Raw genomic sequence first — 14,091 nt, 5'->3', positions numbered from 1 at the left:
ATGCATAGTGCCAACTATAACGTTTGGTGGAGGAGGAATAATGGTCTGGGGCTGTTTTTCATGGTTAGGGCTAGGCCCCTTAGTTCCAGTGAAGGGACATCTTAACACTATAGCATACAGTGACATTCTAGATGATTCTGTGCTTCAGTCTTTGTGTCAACAGTTTGGGGAAGGCCCTTTCCTGTTTCAGCATGACAATGCACCAGTGCACAAAGCGAAGTCCATACAGAAATGGTTTGTCGAGATCGGCGTGGAAAAACTTGACTGGCCTGCACAGAGCCCTGACCTCAACCCCATCACACACTTTTGGGATGATTTGGAACGCTGGCTGCGAGCCAGGCCTAATCGTCCAACTTCAGTCCGACATTTGGGGGAATTCCACTACTACTTCTCTGAATGGCCAGACACTCCACAGTGTAGTCTATACTGATGCACTCTTTTTCCACCATACATGTATCCAACATCTAGATCAGAGAGGGAGGGAAAAAGAGCAAAGTTGTGAAAAGTGTGATTTAATGTAAAACATAATACTAACTATTCCATCAAATCTACAAATCTAAAGATTTCTAAATATGCAGTGCATTCGGAAAGTATTCAGACCCCTTGACTTTTTCCAAATTTTGTTACGATACAGTCAAAATTGAGCTCCGGTGCATCCTGTTTCCTCCATTGATCAATCCTGTGATGTTTCTACAACTTGATTGGAGTCCACCTGTAGTAAATAATTTGGAAAGGCACACACCTGTCTAAATAAGGTTCCACAATTGACAGTGCATGTCAGAGCAAAAACCAAGCCAAGAGGTTGAAGGAATTGTCCGTAGAGCTCAGAGACAGAATTGTTTTCGAGGCACAGACCTGGGGAAGGGTACAAAAACATTTCTGCAGCATTGAAGGTCCCCAAGAACAAAGTGGCCTCCATCATTCTTAGAATGGAAAAATTTGGAACCACCAAGACTCTTCCTAGAGCTGGCCGCCCGGCCAAACTGAAAAAACGGGGGAGAAGGGCCTTGGTCAGGGAGGTGACCAAGAACCCGATGTTCACTCTGACAGAGCTCTAGAGTTCCTCTGTGGAGATGGGAGAACCTTCCAGAAGGACAACCATCTCTGCAGCACTCCACCAATCAGGCCTTTACGGTTGAGTGGCCAGACGGAAGCCACTCCTCAGTAAAAGGCACATGACAGCCCGCTTGGAGTTTGTAAAAGACACCTAAAGGCTCTCAGACCATGAGAAACATGATTCTGGGTCTAATGAAACCAAGATTCTTTGGCCTGAATCCCGAGCATCACGTCTGGAGGAAACCTGGCACCATCCCTACAGTGAAGCATGGTGGTGGCAGCATCATGCTGTGGGGATGTTTTTCAGCGGCAGGGACTGGGAGTAGTCAGGAGAAGGATCGATGAACGGCACAAAGTGCAGAGAGATCTTTGATGACAACCTGCTCTAGAGTGCTCAGGACCTCAGACTGGGGCGAAGGTTCACCTTCCAGCAGGACAACAACCCTAAGCACACATCTAAGACAATGCAGGAGTGGCTTTGGGACAAGTCTTTGAATGTCCTTGAGTGGCCCAGCCAGAGCCCGGACTTGAATCCAATCGAACATCTCTGGAGAGACCTGAAAATAGCTGTGCAGCGACACTCCCCATCCAACCTGACAGAGCTAGAGAGGATCGGCAAAGAAGATTGGGAGAAATTCCCCAAATACCAAGCTTATAGCGTCATACCGAAGAAGCCTCAAGACTGTAATCGCTGCCAAAGGTGCTTCAACAAAGTAAAATACTGAGTAAAGGGTCTGAATACTTACAGTACCAGTGCAAAGCTGTCAAGGCAAATCGGGGCGGGGCTACTTTGAAGAACCTCAAATATAAAATATATTTTGATTTGTTCAACACTATTTTGGTTACTACATCATTCCATAGGTGTTATTTCATAGTTTCGATGTCTTCACTATTATTCTAAAATGTAGAAAATAGTAAAAATGAAGAAAAACCCTTGAATGAGTAGGTGTGTCCAAATTGCCACAGTTAGTTAATGTGCCATTTTTATTTTTAATAAATTAGCAAAAAATGTCTAAACCTGTATTTGCTTAGTCATTATGGGGTATTGTGTGTAGATTGAGGAAAAAATGTAATCAATTTTAGAATAAGGCTGTAACGTAACAAAATGTGGAAAAAGTCAATGGGTCTGAATAGTTTCAGAATGCACTGTAAGCTCAAAAGATCATTGTCATGACAGTGCATTATGGGCTGGTGGGCCAAATCTTATCTCAAACCAGGAGAAAATAAGAACAGTGGGAAAATGAGTGACAGGTATTCCAGTGTTGCTCTTCCTATGTGGAAAGCTACTACTGGCATTTTGAAAACAATTCAAATTCACCTGAATCAACTTTGTTTATGCTTATTATTTTATTTATTTATCATGCATTTGAATATAATTCTCAGAATCCAAAAGGGCACATGACAATAGGACAGCAGCTGAGATATGGCTGGAACAAGCTATCAGCAAATCAGCATCTACTACTGGAACTTTCCTATCAGTTCTATAAACTGTTGTTAAGCACTGAGCACTGTATTGTCATTGCTGACTTCCTTCTCATGGTTTCCAGAATGGATCTGAACGACCAGATACCAGCCTAGTCCAGTTGACATAGAGTCACAGACGCCCCAACCCCTGACCAGAAACGGAACCCGGGATAGAGGGGGCCAGTAAAGTCTGTCTGGAGGGAGTGGATGAGATGGGCCTGGTTGTTGGAGATCCTGTAGAAGGCCAGTACTCCTTCATGTTGGTCCAGGTACACCCCCAGCCTGCGAGCCTTGGTTGAACTTAGCTGGGTCTCCTTCCCAGCATGCCACATGGAGAAGCCCGTCCCAGACCAGTTCAGGCTCCAAGACTGCTCGTTGTAGCCCAGCCTGCTGCTGTCGTCAGCCTCCTTCCTGCCCAAGTCTCTGTAGGCCACGCCCATAGTGATCTGAGTGACAAACAATAAAAAAGTAAAATACTCAAAGCCAAAATAGTGAAAACTAGTCAATTGATGATAGATTCAAATCAAGGGCACATCTCAAGTACATAACATAAGTTGATGTGATCTTAATGACGAGGGAGCAACCATAGAAATATAATTAGATTGAGTGTGTACCAGTAGAGGCTGCTGAGGGGAGGATGGCTCATAGTAATATCTGGAATGGAGTGAATGGCATGGTATCAAACACGTGGTTTCCATGTGGTTGGTAACATTCCATCGACTCCATTCCAGCCATTATTATGAGCCGTCCTCCCCTCAGCAGCCTCCACTGGTGTGTACGCATGAGTTGTGCGTGGTCGTAGCCTGGGACACTGGGCCCCTTCCAGTAATTATATTTCTATGCCAGTAATAACACACCTTCTGGCCTGTCCACTCTGTCTCCCAGTAGTAAGGGCTTCCAGCCAGGGGCTCCCTGCACAGTATCTGTCTCCAGTAGATGAAACGGTCGGGGTGCTCCGGATGGTTCTGCTTCTCTGCTTTCAGAGTGGCTTTACGATCCCCATCACCCAGTTTCAGGTGGCGGTACGCAGTGTTGGGGTCGAATGTCGGATTTAAGCAAACTACATGGAGCAATACAGGAAAGACTGGTGATGCTATTGTCTTCCTTTGTAGTCCACACTCACTTTTTCTTTTTCTGAATATCTGAAGACGCTTCAACGGTGAATTTGGCTACATTTCTATGACTATTTAAAGCGTGGAAAGCAGTAAAAGGGGTACTCACATTTGAGCATTTCTTCTCTGGTTTTTGGCTCTGGGTTTGCCAAACCAACAGTGGTCACCTGGTTCACTAAAAGTGAGAGAAAATAAAAATGTTTAATGTCAACATATTATTTGCATTTTAATGCAAACTTTGGAAGTACACTGTTGATGTCACCTCATTCACTAAAGAAAGGCAATAGAGGTGAGAAAATAAGAAAGCTCCGTCACATACATTTTAAAAATAAAAAAATGACTGATTTCAACACCCAAAGAATAGCGCACAATGTGTGTAATTGCGGGCTATTCTCTGGGAGCTGAAATCAATCTTTTTTAAAATAAAAACATCTATATGTGACGTTGGAGGTCCAGTCCGCCGACACTAGTCGCCGCTCAACTCCGTGGAGGTTGATGTACTTGATAATCTTCTCATACAAAGACTGAATGAAAAATATACCTGTGTTCAGTCGAGGGTTTGATGGCACCTCGGAAGCTGCAGAGAGATTAACACAAATAAAAAAAGACTAACATTCTGATAGGAAATGGCAGCTGCACCTTTCAGTGTTTTCTTTTAAAAAAAAACATGACTTGTAGATGCTTACCTGTGATTTGTGTAGCCACCTGATTGTTGTCAGTAGATGCTCCATTCCCTGCAGCTTGAACACTGAACAACTGAGATGGACTAAGAGTGGCATCATTCACTACAAGCAAGAAATAGTTTCAGTAATATTGAGAAGCATATACTGCTCAACCTTTGAGCATTCTCAACAGAACCAACACAATCAAAAGGGAAAATAGGAAAACAGATCCTAATTTCCCTGTATATGTTTCAGGCCATTGAAAACACCCATGGACTCACCAGTTCGGAAGAGCTTGGCCATGCTGGATTTACAGAGATCCTTTAGTCCATCTCTTAGCTCTTCCATCACGGTTTGAATCTCAGACACAAGGGCCTCCTCACCCAGCCCTAACCCCTCTCTGCCCCCATTCTGTGTGAGGGGCTCCAGGGTGAAGAAATTCTGTGAAGGATGATAGATTAAGACAATAACACCTGGTGGTGAGGATGGTCATTGGCACTTGTCTGAATTAAACTGTGATCATCTCAATCCCATGATCTTGTCCCCTTGTACCTTTAAGAAGCAGATGTGATCCTGCATGCTGGCCAGTCTGCTGAGTTCCTGGTCTTTCCTGCGGAGCTGGGCCAGCTCCTGCTCCATTTTGTGTATGTGGCCCTCTGACCGGCTGCCCATGGAGGCCTCGTAGGTACAAAGCAGCTCCCCGACCTCGGTACTCATCAGCTCCACACTCTTCACCAGCTCAGAGAAGAGCTCTACACCCTCCTTTTGTAGGGCATGGACTGAGCTCTGAGAAGAGAGGGGACACAGACATTGAGAGAAGCAAAGCAAAAATGGAGGGATGGATAGAGGGGGAGAGATGAGGAGGAAGTGAAAGAGGGGACAGAGTGTTATGAAACTGTGACTAACTACTAGGCTCTGACAACAAATGTTGTAACCACAACATATTTTACTCATACTGCCATTGATGAGGGGTTTCCTTTACTTTGTGGAGCTGGGCAGCTTGTGGGAACTCCTTGAGCTCCTTCTCCATCTCTTGGATCCTCCTCTGTGTCTCGGCCTGCATCGGAACTAGCTCCCTCTGCACATAGGGACACAGTATACAGAAACACCGGATTCTCTCAAGCACCCAGTATTTTCTCAAATTCAGATGATGCCGTTATATTCAAATAAAATAGTTGTGGCAACAGACAAAACGCAGTCATGGTTCTTTACCTTTCTCTCCTTCCTCTCCTCTTCTGGCTTAATCACACGGTGGCCCTTGTGTCCATGACGACAACACTCGTCACACACACATTCCTTATCATCATGGCAGTAGAGCTCTAGGGGCCGCTGATGTTGAGGGCAAAGCCTGTGGCTGACGACTGGCAGCTGGGGGTACATCCCCCCTTGGCGTAGGCCTGTGTCCGTACACACCTCCACCTCCAGGTAGACAGGCGTGGATGGTGGGGCAGACGAGATGGAGAGGTAGGGATGCTCCTGGATGCCCTTTCTTCTCAGTTTCTCCATGGCCTCCACCAGCACTGTGCTCTTGGCCAGAGAGGGCCGTGGGGTGAAGACCTGTCTACACTGGGGGCAGTTACACTGACCCTTGGCCTCATTCCGGTCCCAGTGTCCCTGGATGCAGGGCAGGCAGTACGTGTGACCACAGGGCAACGTGGCAGGGTCACGTAGCGTCTCCAGACAGACAGAGCACACAAACTCCTCCTCAGGCCATGCGGCAGTGGCCATGGTGGTGGGAAATGTAGGTCCTGGAGATAGAGTGGACCACAGTCATTCTAAGTAAGACTGACAATGCTTCCCAAATGTCACAGCATGCTGGTTAAAACCAAAATGGGCTGGGCTTGGGTGAGGCAGGAAAAACAGGTAAGACCGGAAAGGAGTTTCCAAAACATTCTGACTGATGTAAGGGTTTGGCCGGGGTAGGCCGCCATTGTAAAAAAGAATTTGTTCTTAATTGACTTGCCAAGTTAAATAAAAGTTCAATTCAAAAGGCACTCGCACATCTGAGAAATCTTATTTGCAGGTGCATGGCAACAGTTGAACAAGATGAAGGATCAAGAAACCGCACAGTGCTCTTGATAGTATCACTGATATTTAATTATCTTACGTATCGGCCTCATACGTAAGCTTATTAAATATCAGTGATACTATCAAGAGCACTGTACGGTTTCCTTTTTCCTTCAATAAAGGTTCAATAAAAATGAATGTAAAAAAATGTCACAGTCACATTGATGAGGCAAAAACACTGTAGTTGCAGGCCCGCCTCAGTTGTCTACATTTTTTAAATAATCTCAAGGAGGTAGACCAACAGGTTTTTCACCTTCTCCAAAAAGGAACCACATTTTCACCTTCTCTGTGGATATAAATAGCCTAGGTCTTGTTAAAAAATACACTGCCTTTTCTTTTGGGGTGTTTCTATAGGCCACCAAGTGCTAACAGTCAGTATCTAAATAATATGGTATGTGTGAAATGCTTGATAGTGTATGTGATGTAAACAGAGATCTACTTTCTTGGGGACCTGAATATTGACTGGTTTTCTGTCAATATTTTTATAATCTGATCCTAGAGGAAAGTCTGCTCAAGAGGAAGTTTCTCACTGTAACCAGTGCCTGTAATCTGCAGGTTATTAATCAACCTACCAGGCCGTTTACAAACACTACAGGAACTAATTCATCCACATGTATCGATCACATTTTTACTAACACTGTAGAACTTTGTTCTAAAGCTGTATCCGTACCCATTGGATAAAGTGATCACAATACAGTGGCTATATCCAGGAAAGCCAAAGTTCCAAAAGCTGGACCTAAAGTAGTGTATGAGATCACACAAAAGATTTAGCTGACTCTTATGTGGATGATGTTAAAAATATGTGTTGGTCTGATGTGATAAATAAGGAGCATCCAGACGCTGCACTTGATGAATTTATGAAATTGCTTCTTCCAATTATTGATAAGCATGCACCTGTTAAAAAACTGACTGTTAGAACTGTTAAGGCTCCATGGATTGATGAGGAATTGAAAAACTGTATGGTTGAAAGAGATGGTGCAAAAAGAGTGTCTAATAAGTCTGGCTGCACCTCTGACTGGCTAATTTACCGCAAATTGAGAAATTATATGACTAAACTCAACAAAAAGAAGAAACTGTATTATGAAGCCAATCAATTGTATTATGAAGCCAATCAATTATATAATGATTATCACATTTCTTCTTGTAGAGTACTTTAAATGAAATTATGGGCAGAAAGACAAATTCAACTCCATCTTTCATCAAATCTGATGCCTTATTCATCACAAAACCATTTGATGTTGCCAATTATTTTAATTATTGCTTCATTGGCAAAGTGAGCAAACTTAGGCATGAAATGCCAACAACGAACAGTGAGACATCGTATTCATGCATAGAAAAATGAAATAATAAAAGAAAAGCATTGGGTGTTGTAAAGTTAGTGTGGGAGAGGTGGAAAAATTATTGTTATCTATCAATAATGATAAACCGATTGAAACACTATTAGCGCACACCACCGCTAACTAGCTAGCCATTTCACATCGGTTACACTGGCCCAGAACAGAGCGGCACGTCTTGCTCTTCATTGTAATCAGAAGGCTGATATAAATGCTATGCATGCTAGTCTCTCTTGATTAAGAATTGAGGAGAGACTGACTGCATCACTTCTAGTCTTTATAGAGAAACATTAAATATGTTTAAAATCCCAAATGGTTTGCATAGTCAACTTACACATAGCTCTGACACACACACTTACCCCACCAGACATGCCACCAAGGATCTTTTCACAGTCCCGAAATCCAGAACAAATTAAATAAAGCGTACAGTACCATATAGAGCCATCATTGCATGGAACTCCGTTCCATCTCATATTGCTCAAGTGAACATCAAACCTGGTTTCAAAAAACAGATAAAGCAACACCTCACAGCACAACACCTCTCCCCTATTTGACCTAGATAGTTTGTGTGTATGTATTGATATGTAGGCTACGTGTGCCTTTTGTCATTTAATAAAAATTGATGTAGTTCTGTCCTTGAGCTGTTGTCTATTAATGTTCTGTATTATATAATATCAGGAAAAACTCCCTAGAAAGGCAGGAACCAGGAAGAAACCTAGAGAGGAACCAAGCTATGAGGGGTGGCCAGTCCTCTTCTGGCTGTGCCGGATGGAGATTAACAGAACATGGCCAAGATGTTCAAATGTTCATAGGTGACCAGCAGGGTTAAATCATAATAATCACAGTGGATGTCAAGGTTGCAACAGGTCAGAACCTCAGGAGTAAATGTCAGTTGGCTTTTCATAGCCGATCATTCAGAGTATCTCTACTGCTCCTGCTGTCTCTAGAGAGTTGAAAATAGCAGGTCTGGGACAGGTAGTACGTCCGGTGAACAGGTCAGGATTCCATAGCTGCAGGCAGAACAGTTGAAACTGTTCTGAGCAGCAGAACAGCAGCTCCTTGAGAGCAGCAGAACGGCCAGGTGGACTGGGGACAGCAAGCAGTCATCAGGCCAGATAGTCCTGAGGCATGGTCCTAGGGCTCGGGTCCTCCGAGAGAAAGAAAGAAAGAAAGAAAGAAAGAAAGAAAGAAAGAAAGAGAGAGAGAGAGAGAGAGAGCATACTTAAATTCACACAGGACACTGGATAAGACAGGAGAAATACTCCAGATATAACAGACTGGCCCTAGCCCCACGACACATAAACTACTGCAGCATGAATACTGGAGGCTGAGACAGGAGTGGTCGGGAGACACTGTGGCCCCATCCGACGATACCCCCGGACAGGGCCAAACAGGCAGTTAGGATCAGCTTGATCTCCCCCTTTAAATAAAGGACGAACCATGGCTGACTTCCAAGCAATGGGAACCTCCCCAGAAAAGAGAGACAAGTTAAAAAGGCCAGAGATAGACTTGGTGATGATAGGGGCAGCAACCTTAAAGAAGAAAGGGTCTAAACCATCTGACCCAGATGTTTTTTTGGGGCCAAGTTTCAGGAGCTCCTTTAGCACCTTGGACTCAGTGACTGCCCAAAGGGAGAAACCTTGTAGTGGGGCAGGGGGGAAAAGGGGACAAGCATCAGGGATAGTTGCATTAGAAGGGGTGGGAGATGAGGAAATGTTGGACGGGCAAGGAGGCATGGCTGAGTCAAATAGGAATCCTGACTAAATGAAGTGGTGATTAAAGAGCTCAGCCATGTGCTTCTTGTCAGTATCAACCACGTCATCAACTTTAAGGAACGGGCAGCTGTGAGGAGGAGGGTTAATTCTCCAGGTCTTTAAAAATGTTCCAGAACTTCTTGGGGTTATACACACAGAGAGAAAACTGCTCTTGAAAGTAACTAACTTTGGCCTTCCTGATAGCTTGAGTGCACTTATTTCTCATTTGCCTGAATGAGAGCCTGTCAGCCTGAGAATGTGTGAGCTGAGCCTTTCGACAAATGCAATTCTTGAGGTGGAGTAACTCTGCAAGATCACGGTCGAACCAGGGGCTGAACCTGTTTTAAATGATAATTTTCTTTAGGGGGGCATGTTTGTTAACAATACCACTGAAAATATATTTTTAAAGTGTCTTCGACAGGGATCAAGCTGATTTTATACCATTTTACATAGGCAAGGTCATGAAGGAAGGCCTTCTCACACACACACGGCCAAGTTTTTTAGCAAGCGTCTTTGACAAATCAGGACAGGTCGTTTCACTGAGCAGCCATTACGAACACAAGCTGTAAAACAGTGATCACTAAGGTCATTACAGAAAACACCAGACTGATACCCATCAGGATTATTTGTGAGGATAACATCAAGAAGAGTAGCCTTCTCTAGGTGTTTGGAGTCATACCTTGCGGGATTGGTAATAATCTGAGAAAGATTTAGGGAGTCCCATTGCCTTCGGAATTGGTCAGGTGGTTTAAGCATGTCCTAGTTTAGGTCAACTAGCAGGACAAATTCAGACTTAGTGTAAGGGGCCAGGGGAGAGCTTAGGCTAGGTAGGGTACAAGCCGGTGCTGATGGAGGACGATAGCATCCAGCAACAGTCAACAAAGAGCTATTTGAAAGTTTAATACTTAAAACCAGCAAATCAAATTGTTTGGGGACAGACTTGGTGGACACAACCGAGTACTGAAGGTGATCCTTGGTAAAGATTGCCACTCCTCCACCGTTAGAAGTCTGTCTTGCTGAAAAAGGTTATAACCAGAAAGGTTAGCATCAGTATTCAAAACACTCTTCCTTAACCACATCTCAGTAACAACCAACACATCTGGATTGGAGCTGTGAACCTACACTTTCAATTTATCCATTTTAGGTAATAAGCTTCTAGTGTGAACATGCAGAAAAACCAGGCTTTTACGAGAGCATAAATCAGTGAAGCAGATATCAGAGCACAAGTCAGAATTGAAGCTTGCAACAGTAGATGTGCCAGGGAGTACATCCACATTTCCAGATATCATCAACAGTAATACAATCAGGGCACAGCATAGGATAGGATGGGAGGCCAAAAGTCTGTGTAACCAATAGAGAGTCAGAGTCCCGAGTGTGGGAACAAACATAAGTCTGTCTCACGGTAGGGTAAAGAAAGTTCGTAGTCAACAAAGCATGCAGGAGTCATGAGGCAAATAGCAAGATGGGGGGGGGAGGGGTGTAGCAGATTACTTGCATAAAATGCCAGTGGTAGGCCCTGAACAGCAGGAGGTGGCTTCAAGGCCTCTGGATTTGGGTGGGGTAGCCTACCATTTGTTGGGCTCAAAGGCTTCGTAACATCTTGCTTCACATGTCAGTGCTACTTGAAGTTGTATCTCTTTGTCCTCGCAAGCTTGGTATCCTTAGCATTCAGTCCTTATAAAGTCAAATGTATCATTGTAATGTATTTTTCTTCTTGGCTTTTGAAAGTAAAAAAAATAGCTTCAGACAAAGCATTACTCACTCAGTTCCAGGTTGGATGGTGTTTTGTTTGTTTGTCTGCTGTATAGGAAGTAAGTGGGCTGGGGTAAATAGATATTGGGGAAATTGTAAATTTTATTATAGGCAGAGCAGTGGTCACAAATGTGACATGTATTTTTTTTACATACAGTACACACACACACGCCAAAGGTATGTGGACACCTGATCGTAGAACATCTCATTCCAAAATCATAGGCATTAATATGTAGTTGGTCCCCCCTTTCCTGCTATAACAACCTTCCCTCTTCTGGGAAGGCTTTCCACTAGATGTTGGAACATCTCAACAAACCATTTATGTATGAACCTCGCTTGGTGCACGGGGGCCTTGCCAATGACGAAACAAGAAAGGGCCTTAGATTCATAAGTCAGACTGCTAGATGGTGAAGCATGATTCATCACTCCAGAGAATGCATTTGCTCTGCTCCAGAGTCCAATGGTGGAGAGATTTACACCACTTCAGAAGATGCTTGGATTGGGCATGGTGATATTAGGTTTGTGTGCGGCTGCTCGGCCATGGAAAGCAATTTCACGAAGCTCCCAACGACCAGTTTTTGTGCCGATGTTGCTTCCAGTGCCCGTTTGGAAATCGGTATTAAGTGTTGAAACTGAGGACAGGCGATTTTTGCGTGCTTCGGCACTCGGCAGTCCCGTTCTGTGAGCTTGTGTGGCCTATCACTTTGCGGCTAAGCCGTTAAGGCACCAAGAGGTTTCCACTTCAAAATACCAGCACTAACAGTTGACCGGGGCAGCTCTAGCAGGGCAGAAATTTTACAAACTGACTATGACGGTGCCAGATTGAAAGTCACTGAGCTCTCTTCAGTAAGGCAATTCTACTGCCAATGTTTGTCTATGGAGATTGCATGGCTGTGTGCTCGATTGCATACACCTGTCAGCAAAGGGTATGTCCACATATACAAATACACGTATCTCAGACTGGCCTTCTAGGCAGAGTGTCTCTGTCCAGTGTCTGTGTTATTTTCCCTATCTTAATCTTTTCATTGGCCAGTCTGAGACATGGCTTTTTCTTTGCACCTCTGCCTAGAAGGCCAGCATCCTGGAGTCGCCTCTTCACTGTTGACGTGAAGGCCAGTTTTATTGCTTCTTTAATCAGAACAACAGATTTCACCTGTGCTAACATAATTGCAAAAGGGTTTTCTAATGATCAATTAAACTTTTAAAAATTATAAACTTGGATTAACTAACACAATGTGCCATTGGAACACAGGAGTGATGGTTGCTGATAACGGGCCTATGTACACTCATGTAGACAATTCATAAAAAATCTGCCGTTTTCAGCTACGTAGTCATTTACAACATTATCAATGTCTACACTGTATTTCTGAACAATATTATGTTATGTTAATTTAATGGACAAAAATGGGATTTTCTTTAAAAATCAAGGACATTTCTAATTGACCCCAAACTCTTGAATGGTAGTATATATATATATATATATATATATATATATATATATATATATATATATATATATATATATATATATATATAATATATATAATATATATAACACACACACACAAAACGTCCTCTCACTGTCAACTGCGTTTATTTTCAGCAAAGTTAAGATTCAACAACTGAGGCAAACTGAAAAAGTTCCACAGACATGTGACTAACATAAATTGAATAATGTGTCCCTGAACAAAGGATGTTGGTCAAAATCCAAAGTAACAGTCAGTTTTAAGTACACCAGCTGCATTAAGTACTGCAGTGCATCTCCTCCTCATGGACTTTTTTGCCAGTTTTGCCAGTTCTTGCTGTGAAATGTTACCCCACTCTTCCACCAAGGCACCTGCAAGTTCACAGACATTTCTGGGGGGATGGGGGGAATGGCCCTAGCCCTCCCCAACAGGTCCCAGACATGCTCAATGGGATTGAGATCCGGGCTCTTCGCTGGCTATGGCAGAACACTGACTTTCCTGTCTTGCAGGAAATCACGCACAGAACGAGCAGTATGGCTGGTGGCATTGTCATGCTGGAGGGTCATGTCAGGATGAGCCTGCAGGAAGGGTACCACATGAGGGAGGAGGAGGTCTTCCCTGTAACGCACAGCGTTGAAATTGCCTGCAATGACAACAAGCTCAGTTCGATGATGCTGTGACACACCGCCCCAGACCATGACAGACCCTCCACCTCGATCCCGCTCCAGACTACAGGCCTCGGTGTATCCGACCATCACCCCTGGTGAGACAAATCTTTGACTCGTCAGTGAAGAGCACTTTTTGCCAGGCCTGTCTGGTCCAGCGACGGTGGGTTTGTGCCCATAAGTGACGTTGTTGCCAGTGATGTCTGGTGAGGACCTGCCTTACAACAGGTCTACAAGCCCTCAGTCCAGCCTCTCTCAGCCTATTGCTGATAGTCTGAGCACTGATGGAGGATTGGGCATTCCTGGTGTAACTCGGGCAGTTGTTGTTGCCATCCTGTACCTGTCCCGTAGTTGTGATGTTCAGATGTACCGATCCTGTGCAGGTGTTGTTACACGTGATCCGCCACTGCGAGGATGATCAGCTGTCTGACCTGTCTCCTTTTAGCGCTGTCTTAGGCGTCTCACAGTACGGACATTGCAATTTATTGCCCGGGCCACCTCTGCAGTCCTCATGCCTCCTTGCAGCATGCCTAAGGCAAGTTCACACAGATGAGCAGGGCATCTTTCTTTGGGTGTTTTTCAGTCAGTAGAAAGGCCTATTTAGTGTCCTAAGTTTTCATAACTGTGACCTTAATTGCCTACCGTCTGTAAGCTGTTAGTGTCTTAAGGACCGTTCCACAGTTGCATATTCATTAATCGTTTATGGTTCAATGAACACGCATGGGAAACAGTATTTAAACCCTTTACAATGAAGATCTG

General features: G+C 44.0%; 1 protein-coding gene across 1 annotated transcript; it reads right to left on the bottom strand.

Annotated features, from left to right (window-relative positions):
- Positions 1-2,384: 2,384 nt before the first annotated feature.
- On the bottom strand, positions 2,385-6,068 carry ftr86 (finTRIM family, member 86). Its single transcript, XM_046294569.1, has 9 exons — positions 5,507-6,068; positions 5,277-5,372; positions 4,847-5,080; positions 4,576-4,735; positions 4,319-4,417; positions 4,174-4,209; positions 3,742-3,807; positions 3,378-3,580; positions 2,385-2,966 (listed from the first exon to the last, which is right to left on the bottom strand). Exons 1-9 carry the CDS (start codon positions 6,020-6,022, stop codon positions 2,631-2,633), a joined length of 1,746 nt encoding a protein of 581 aa, XP_046150525.1. The 5' UTR covers positions 6,023-6,068; the 3' UTR covers positions 2,385-2,630.
- Between the last annotated feature and the right edge of the window lie 8,023 nt (positions 6,069-14,091).

This window comes from Oncorhynchus gorbuscha, linkage group LG13 (genome assembly GCF_021184085.1).
Source record: "Oncorhynchus gorbuscha isolate QuinsamMale2020 ecotype Even-year linkage group LG13, OgorEven_v1.0, whole genome shotgun sequence".
Lineage (NCBI taxonomy): Eukaryota > Metazoa > Chordata > Actinopteri > Salmoniformes > Salmonidae > Oncorhynchus > Oncorhynchus gorbuscha.
The sequence above is the reverse complement of the archived record's forward strand: the minus strand, read 5'-3'. Positions and strand labels throughout refer to the sequence as shown.

Excerpts from the sequence above, each read along its gene's own strand:
- ftr86 (XM_046294569.1), bottom strand. The coding sequence starts at position 6,022 with ATGGCCACTGCCGCATGGCCTGAGGAGGAGTTTGTGTGCTCTGTCTGT. Across the intron at positions 4,210-4,318 it reads GGTGGCTACACAAATCACAG|CTTCCGAGGTGCCATCAAAC; the intron begins GTAAGCATCTAC and ends ATCTCTCTGCAG. Across the intron at positions 2,967-3,377 it reads CAGAGTGGACAGGCCAGAAG|ATCACTATGGGCGTGGCCTA; the intron begins GTGTGTTATTAC and ends TTTGTCACTCAG.